Source organism: Centruroides sculpturatus, unplaced genomic scaffold (assembly GCF_000671375.1).
Source record: "Centruroides sculpturatus isolate CEXI.00-Female unplaced genomic scaffold, Cexi_2.0 scaffold76, whole genome shotgun sequence".
NCBI lineage: Eukaryota > Metazoa > Arthropoda > Arachnida > Scorpiones > Buthidae > Centruroides > Centruroides sculpturatus.
In genome coordinates this window covers 1,190,905-1,200,343 of record NW_019384451.1, presented here as the reverse complement: position 1 = coordinate 1,200,343, position 9,439 = coordinate 1,190,905, and the positions used below count along the sequence as shown (strand labels likewise).

Sequence of the window (9,439 nt, the reverse complement as noted above, 5' to 3'; positions counted from 1 at the left end):
ATTTTACGTTTTTGATACTAAATTAACATCTGAAGTATAATTTTTTATTGTTTTTATATTTTTCAATATATTTATTTTGTTTGTACAAAATAAAAAAATAATTTTTAACGATACAATAGTCTTTGTTAGGTTTAACATCGACGAAAATTCAACGTAAAGCGACACGCAACGGAGAAAAATTTCGACATCGGATACGTTAAACTATTTTTTCGTACGTAAATCAGTTATCCGAAATATCAGTTATCCGGACAACCCCAGTCCCCAATTGATTCGGAAAATCGACGCTCTACTGTATTTGAATGGGACCTACTATGAGAAACCCCTCTGTGGGCGGGTTAAAAGTTATGTCATCAGTGAAAAGTTCTAAGAATGTCGAGAAAACGGTAAGTCCTGACAACGTAGATGGGTCGAAATCTTTAAAATATTTCACAGATAAACATGTATCTTTTAAAACCATTTTAAAAATTGTTGATTATTGCTTATGCCTCCTGGATCTAATGCCTACAATGAATTGGTATTTTCGTTAGTAAACAAATGAGTGAAAAAAATCAACACATTGGAAACATTTATACCAAGTGCAAGCAACTTAGAGATGAATTGTATACAGTTTTATGAATGCTTGTAAACGCTATGTATATGCTTATATTTTATAATAAAACTTATGCTTTTTAGTTTTAGAGAAAAGAACCCAACCTGCTTTTTACTGTCCCGGCTGTTGAGTACTGTACAGTACATAAAGGAAAGTACAGTAGACCCCCCCTATAACGCTTAGATACGTTCCACGCTAACCGAAAATTACGTTGTAGGAACGATTAAATACATGAGCCAATCGCAGCCCGATAGGTGGGAACTTTACGGACTAAGGCTGTTCGAAAGGTTTTCTTCTATAAAATTAACCGATTCTAGACTAATTCGACTCAACATTTCCAAAACACGTATAATTTTTTGGGAGTAATCCGTATAAACTATGCTATAAACAAAAAATTATAGGATTACTTACCGAGTGTGTACCGTTCGACTACGCCCGTTGTTCAAAGCTTGTCTTCGTCGCGGAACAGCACACGAAACGGCGGCCGCGATATCTGATAAATAATTTATCGCAGAAAGATAACTTGACCTTTGGAGACATCATTAATATAAATAATTTTTATGGCCGTTGAATAAGAAGTGTTTCTTTCACAAGAAATGTATAAAATTAGTGCTGTATTAGACTTACGGTACCTAATTTACATACTGTGCAGACGATAATAAACTCAACTTACTAGCCTAAAATCTCCGTAGCGTGTTGCCAGGCGGCAGAAAGCATATATATAATTATAATAAAGTTACAATAAATTAAGTTAATATATAATTATATATACAGTACCTAATTTATATATAATTAATATATAATTATATGTACAGTACCTAATTTATATATAATTTATATATAATACTAAACAGACGATAGCAAACTCAATTTAGCCGCTCCGTAGCGTGGCGCAGGGTCGGAGGAAAGTAGTTCGGCTGCTCATCCACTATTGGTCCAGACTCTATCAATCTTCTCGCGAAACGACGTTATAGGAGGTATTTTATACGAAAGTTTCTACAATTTTTTCGCTACGTTATAGGAATTGTCGTTATAGGAACGTACGTTATAGGGGGGTCGACTGTATTGGAATCGTGTCAGATTTGACCCTCCAAGTTTTTTGTAAATCTCCATGTTTTGAGACCACGTGAATCCAAAAATATCTAACAAAGGAAGTTGCGTAACTTATTTGCTGTTAGGAGTTATTAAAAAAAGGCAAAAATGAAATTGTGGCGCCATCTATTATCAGGTTTTGTTAAAATTTTCTTCTAATTGAGATGGGTTGACGATAATTGCAGAGCCCAAACGGTTAGGAGTTGAAATTTGGTACACAGAGTACACCATGAGAATGCACTAAGAAGGAATTTTTGAAAATCCCCCCGCGGGGCGTTACTTTAAATGAATTTTTATAAATTGTTTATGATGAAATACTTGTATAAATAAAATGTGTGTTTATATTTATGACGATGGAATTTAAATAAAATACAAATTTTTCGAAAATTTTCAATAATAACAAATAAAAGTATTTTATATGCTAAATTGAATCGTTTCTTTCAATTGACTAATTATATTAAGTACGCTTTCAGCCCCATCTAAAAATATTTAGAACATTTAATTGTAAAATTTTTTATTAGAAAAAAAGTCTATAAAATGTATGATATGCATACTATACGTGTAATAGTTTAACTTCCTTGATTAAGGAAAAAAGTTTAGTAACTTTTATATAAATCTAAATAAAACATTAACTGTTCAAAAACATCAGCAATATTAATTTTTAACATTTTTAACCTTTAATATAATTAAATAAAAATATTGCACGAAGAAGACGAAAAAGACTCGTTTTATAAGTGTACTTTGGAGTGTTGATTCTAATCGTTTCGTTTAAGCTAGGCTCCTCCTAATGCTTGTCAGCACGACGAGGGCAAATACTCTATAATTTACTCTGGTTCGACTGTACTATTTTAAAATCGCTAACAAGAAATAATAAAACTAATGAATTCACGTGTACAAATAAAAATTAATTAAATTTCTACGTTTATAAATGGTGAGATATTTTTTGAATAGTAATTTTATTTAATGATAGAAAGTAGATAGCGATCTACCAGTCGATTAATATTTACATCAAGTCCTTTTTTGCAAACAATACCGTGTTATTTGTATTGTCTATGCTGTATATTCAAGGATGCAAGCATACTTTTTAACCTTGAAATCACAAATAAAAGAACGAAAAAAATTGAAATAACGAATAAAAACTAATTTAAAGCATTTATAGATAATTTAATCTATGTTTGTGGCTGTGTTAGAATTTATTTTAAAAAAAGGCAGAGGAATATGATATTTAGTGAGCATCTTACTCCTTATGGGACTAATTGTTTACAATTGAAAAATCAATTGAAAGGTTGCAGGCGATATCTGACGAATCGAATTATAATCAAACTAGTAAAAACACGTGATTGACGCACGCACTGTAACATGATAATTTCGTTTTAGTTCTTTAGTTATAAACTATAACTGGAAGCTATAAACCGAATTTACATTGTTAAAAAGGTAATTTTGTGTGTTCATTATTAATAATTGATAGTATAATGGAGTAATTTATGGTAGAACTTTTAAGTATTTTGTATAAATTAGTGACCTAAACACATTTAATTTAAAAACATAATTAAATACACTTTAAAAAATAAAATTAATTTAATCTTTTATTTATAATTGAGCCGTTGATTTTGAAAGTGGGGCAAGTCCATTTTATGTTTTTGCTGGATATTTAATGGTTTGCATTTCAATGAGTAAAAATATTTGTTAGCAGTAATAGACTTGTTTTATATTTTTTTGGTTTTATTCCATGTAAATTTAATATGCAATAATGGTTATCCATGTTAGGTGAAAAAAATCATGGTTTTGGTATACGCCAATGGATTTGCCTCACTTTCAAAAGCAATGATTTGTTGAAAACCTTGCTTTTCTTTGAATGGAATATAGTTATAACAACAAAAAATTGAATCTTTTATTTATTTACTTATTTATTTTATTTCAACATTTCATACCTTTTTGAGAAGCTACAATGAAACAAAAAATAAATTTAATTTTATAGGAAAAAGTGGAGAAAATAATAAAAACTATTTAGTAATAAGTTGCATGCATATAATTATATTTTTTAGTTTAGATGGTGCAGATTTTTAAAGTATTCATGACAAATGGGTGGTACAAAGGATAATAAATCCATCATATCTTCATATTTTTCTTTAGAGAGGACTTGCTTCACTTTCAAAATCTACTCACTGTAAATATCATTGACGATATAAATTACTAGTAACAAATTTATACTGATATTAAAAGATATTTGTTGTGAATTGATTAAAAACAAAATTTATGTTAATTTGTAGTAAAAATTAGCTTTAACCATATTTTTCACAAAACGGACTTGCCCCACTTTCAAAATCAACGGCTCAATTAATTAATTAACGTTATTTTATAAATGAGTAAAATGAAAAATAAATCAAATTATTGTATAACCTAGCCTACCATTTTTTTAATGTAGCAAGTATATGAACATACACTTATTAGCCTTATATACATTATATCAGTGTTTTTCAAACTTTTTCTAATAGTGCATCCCAAACCTGGTAATTTTTTCTTGCGGTACCCCTATTTCTTTATTAATTAAAGTAACTATTGCATTGCTACATTGATAACCAAGTATTATAACAGTGCTTGGCACTATATTTCACAGTACCCCTGAAACCCATATTTAGGTACCCTGGTGTATTACTGCACTCTGGTTGAAAACCACTACACTATACACATAGTATATATTTTATATATTTACTTAATATATAGGACCAGATTTAAACTTGTGAAATGATCCTAAGCTGTTCTATATATATATTATGATTAATTAATTAATAAGTAAATTATGTGCTAAAAAATTTTAATATATATAATAGGCAAGAAAAAGATGTTATATTATAACGTTAAATTTTACTGTGGTTTTATTTTAAATTTATAATACATTACTTTTATTTTAACAGTCAAGTTAGAATTTAAAAGGATTGTTGATGAAGCAAAATTAATGATTAATATATTAATAAATCTAATTTAAAAATAATTAATAAAAAACATTAAATATAGTACTTGAAATTTTAACATATTAAAATTTCAAAGTTTTTGAAGCTAAAAAGTTGTGTAATGTTTCATTAGTTGTGGGGTACAATTGTTATATATTTAATAGAAAGAAAACAAATATTAAGGACGTTTCTACAGAGCTCTTTGGTGTTTATTTAATATTTGTTTTTTTTTCCTACATTAAAAGTAATTTGAAACATCTAAAAGTATACCTAAAAATAGTTTTTATTTATACTAACTGCCAAATAATTTTTTTGTAAAGTTTTAAAGTTTTATTTATAAAAGTTATTTAATAAAAAATATTTAGAACAATTATATTTACTTTTTATCAAAATAAAATAAAATAAAAATTGCAGGAAAATCATAATAAAATAACAATAATTCAATTAAAAAAGAAAGGAAAAATAGCATTTGTGTTTGTTCATCCATTCAAAATAATGAATTTACCTTTATACAAAATTTGTTTTCAACAATAAAAAATAAATAATTGAAAATATATTTATATTATTACAATAAAATTTCTTAAATTAATAAGTGATTAAAAGATAAAATAATTATTTATATTTTAGATAATATTTTTTACAATTTCTGTTGCAAAAATAAAGTGAGATTTTTTTTGAATGATTAACTTTACATTTCATAAAGATGCATTTTTTAATATGAATAATTTCTTTCTATTATACTTTGCATAAGAATCTTTTTAAATCAAATTAAAATGGCTTTCCTTGAAATAACTGTTTAGAAAATTCTAACGTCTTTTAACCTATTGACATTCAATTAGAAAAATGAGCATATAGACCAAACACATTAGTATTTTTCCTTCAAGAAAGCAGTTTAAATTGGATTTATGTTTAAGGAACTTCCTTAACAATAATATTTTTAAAATGAGTTTTTCTTTTTTTTTTTTTTTTAATTTTCTAAACTAGATAAACTAGATTTGTTTGATGTTTAGTTTGGAATGTCTGGAAACAAAATAGCAGGCCATCCAATTTGGATGACTGGTAGTTTGCTTCAGGTACTTTTTGATTGATGCTCATATATATCTGGTATTTTTTATTAAAATGAAAGGATAACTCTAATTGAAATTCAAAAATTGGAGAGATTTTAAAGAAAACACATATAGAAAAAGAAAAATACTGATAATTAATCTATTTACTACAATTTCTACATTCTTCTGTAACAAAATTATGAAATTGTATTCATTTCTTATAGTAATAGGAATGAAGTATTTTTTTATAGAATTTGTCATCTCTTTTTTTTTATGTATAAAAAATAAGCAAAAAGATATCTGAAGAAATTTACCTATATTATATTATATCTGTAGAAATTCAGATTTGCATAAGAATTATGTGGGAAAATAATTGGGTAGAAAATGAACACCTTCTGATTTAATAATGTATACTTGTTTATTATTGATATTGAAAATGGAAAAAGTACAATAAATAATAATAAACTAAACTTTGACAGAAAACTTGCCTTAACACTTTTGTTGACATTTATGCATTCTGCACTTGATTCATCTTGCCTATGTTTGTCTCTCACTGGATTGTCATGTCCTCTATATCTTTGCAGGGAAACTCTTGAAAAATTGTAATAAAAATCAGGCAAAAAAGTGTATCAAAATAAAAAAAATGTGTATGCTGTTCCAGATGAATGAAGTTCAATACATAATAATGCTGTTAATACTTCATCGGAGTCTGTTCCTTTAGTCATTCTTCACCCTTTTCAAGTAGGGAATCCACTTTCATATTCAACAAAATGCACAGAAAGAGTCAACAGTAAATCTATTAATTGCAAAATATTTTTATGGTGCTTTTTGTATTTTCCATTAATTACAGGTCATGAAACATTTGTAACTAGAGAAAAATCTGAATAAATGCTTTCATTAAGGAATGCAAATTTGTTATAGCGATACCTATCCACTTCAATAGCTTCAATCTAACTGCTAACTGCGTGGAAAAGTGACAAGTAAAAATCTGTAATTGTTTGGGCATTATTAATATCAAACAATTCCTCTCACAGTTGGCCAACATAAAAAATTCTGTGTTTACACCGATTTCATAATGTTCTGATTTGTATCTACATGGTGCCTGCTCAGGCATTTATGTCGCCCCGGACAAAAAGACAAATTTCTGCCCCTTAAATTTATATAGAGAGAAATATGTAATAAAAAATTAACAGTCAAGTAGTACAAAACAGTAAAAATTAAAATATACCTGTACCTAGTTACAAATTGTTAACTATATGCATTTTTAATGATATTACAAAAATGTATTATTGTACTGTACAGTCAAACAAAAAACTTATATCCTATAAAAACTAAACAAAAGTACATCAACTATATTAAAATCAAAAGAAACTTTTTTCTCACTTTTAGTTCTGCAAACTTGTTTTATTAACTCTTTTAAGTTTACTTGATCGGCAGTTTCATGCACAATCGCCAAAATGGCCAAACTATTAAGATGACTTTGCATGGTAGCAGAACATAAAAAGTTTTTAATTAATTTTTATTTAGAGAAACTCCTTTTCCCCACTAGCTACAGTTATTGGTATGATAGGCAGTANTTAAGTTTACTTGATCGGCAGTTTCATGCACAATCGCCAAAATGGCCAAACTATTAAGATGACTTTGCATGGTAGCAGAACATAAAAAGTTTTTAATTAATTTTTATTTAGAGAAACTCCTTTTCCCCACTAGCTACAGTTATTGGTATGATAGGCAGTATTCTTAAGGTGACACTAAGGTTTGGGACAAAATTTAACATTGTTGCTTATGCTTTCCTTTTTGCCCAAAAGCCCTCTTTTATGGTTGTTTTCTTCAGAATTAAGGAATGCAAATTTGCTATAGTGGTAGTGTATGAAACCATTTTCATTCTTGCACTAGCTTCATGAAGTCTTAGACACTTAACTTTTAGGCAAAAATAATAAATACGAAATGTAAATTGCATGGTAATTTTAGCCACAGAAAAAAAATCGACAAATGTAAATTTCGATTAAGTAAGTATTTAACTTATAAATATTTTGCCACATTCACAACCAAAATTCCTTTAGATTTGCCACCCCGGACGAATGTCTGGGTTGTCTGCCCTAGAGCGGGCCCTGATCTACAATACCTGCAAATTGTATCTACAAATCTGAATGTGGAATGAGTAAAAATGTGTAAAAATTATTTTTTACTATTAATATTAATAAAATGCAATAAAAATCATTAATTCTACTGAGTTCAAAGCAGTTTTGAAATCTTTTGATCATCTCTGTTGCAGTAATGGATGAATTTACAATAGGCATGAAAAATAAGCTTAATGCCAAATTAAGCTTGTTTAAATAGTCAATGCACCTTTAACAGTAGGTAAAGTTTAAATAACACTAGCATTTTGACCGAATTAATGATTCATCTTTAGATGTATACAATTTTGTAGAGAATACCTTTTTACTGTATTTGTTTCTCAGGAGACACCCTGTACAAAGGGTATCTGTACCTTGTACTAAATAAATAATAGATGTATACAATTGATTAATTCAGCTGAGTAACCACAGTAGCTAGTTCATCTTTGTTTCTTAATGCCTATTAGGCAGAAAGTGTTTTAAAAAACCGAATTCAATTAATAGCAACTTTTGATCATTACAATGATTTTATTTAACAAATCTCTAGTTCATTATAAATATCTAAATATTTTATAATTAAATAAATAGGAATACTAATTTTTAATTAATTATCATAGTGGAGCTTATTTTCCATGTTAACAGAAATAATTTTCAATTATGATTAACATAATTTTCTGCTAATTCAAATCTTGTTTTAAATGATTCACATTATATCTTTTGAAAGAAATTTCATATTTGTCATATATATTTACATTTTTATTATTACTCATTATTGGATTGCAATTTGAAAAAATTGTAGAACTATAAATTCCACTATTGTCCATCTGTCTGCCTGTCTTTCTTGAGAACTGAGTTAGATAGATGAAAGACAAGACCAGGGCAGTAGGCCCTGGGTAACTATATATGATCTTCCGATGCAAACCAGAAGTCATGTTATTTCAATTCAAAAATTTTCCCCTGAAAGGTGTTAGTTAGATGACCGACACAACTGCATTGTTAAATGAAAAGTATGATGTACAGGGGCAAGCCACTACTAATTTGAGGTGAAAAGTATATATTTTAAGTTAAATACATTAAAAATATGATTAAAAATTGCAGCCCTGCATTGTGGTAATGTCACAATAAATAATTGCTTGTTAGCAATACAGGCATACCTCGACTTACGTCGTTTCGAGTTATGTCGTTCCCGATTATACGTCGTTTGTCAAAAAAGTATATGGAAAAATAAAAATCAAATAAAAATGTGGCGGACAGACGTAAAGTCGAATAAAAGTCATTTTATTCGACTTTACGTCCGCCCGCCACAAATATTGAAGTCGTAATATCACTAGAAAAATGTTTATAGCACATAAAATTATATTAAAATATATACGAATATGTTCTGTATTTACAGTACACGCATTCGTAAATTTAGAATACTTTTTTCTGTACTATATTAAAAACTAAAATTTATTTGTTTGTAAGCTTAAAATAGAGTTTTATTAACCATATATTATTAAAAATGCATTAATAAATAAAATACAGAACAGGGAATAATAATTTATGGTTTAGCCTAGTGACAAGTAGATTCGGAGACAAGTAAATTCGACTTACGTCGTTTTCCTGGAACCAATTAACGACGTAAGGCGAGGTATACCTGTATTT

At 27.9% G+C, this 9,439-nt stretch overlaps 1 protein-coding gene across 3 annotated transcripts in view; it reads left to right on the top strand.

Annotated features, from left to right (window-relative positions):
- The first annotated feature begins 279 nt into the window (after nucleotides 1-279).
- Nucleotides 280-9,439, top strand: part of LOC111620567 (D-aspartate oxidase-like) — a 67,221-nt gene continuing 58,061 nt past the window's right edge. The window contains exon 1 of one of the 3 annotated variants that reach the window (XM_023362514.1): nucleotides 280-383. In XM_023362514.1, coding sequence (XP_023218282.1) covers nucleotides 370-383 — 14 coding nt within the window. In that variant the 5' untranslated portion in view covers nucleotides 280-369. Of the gene's footprint in view, nucleotides 384-2,448; nucleotides 2,613-2,643; nucleotides 3,116-9,439 lie in introns of those variants that run through there. The other 2 variants (XM_023362516.1, XM_023362515.1) reach the window with 2 other exon arrangements.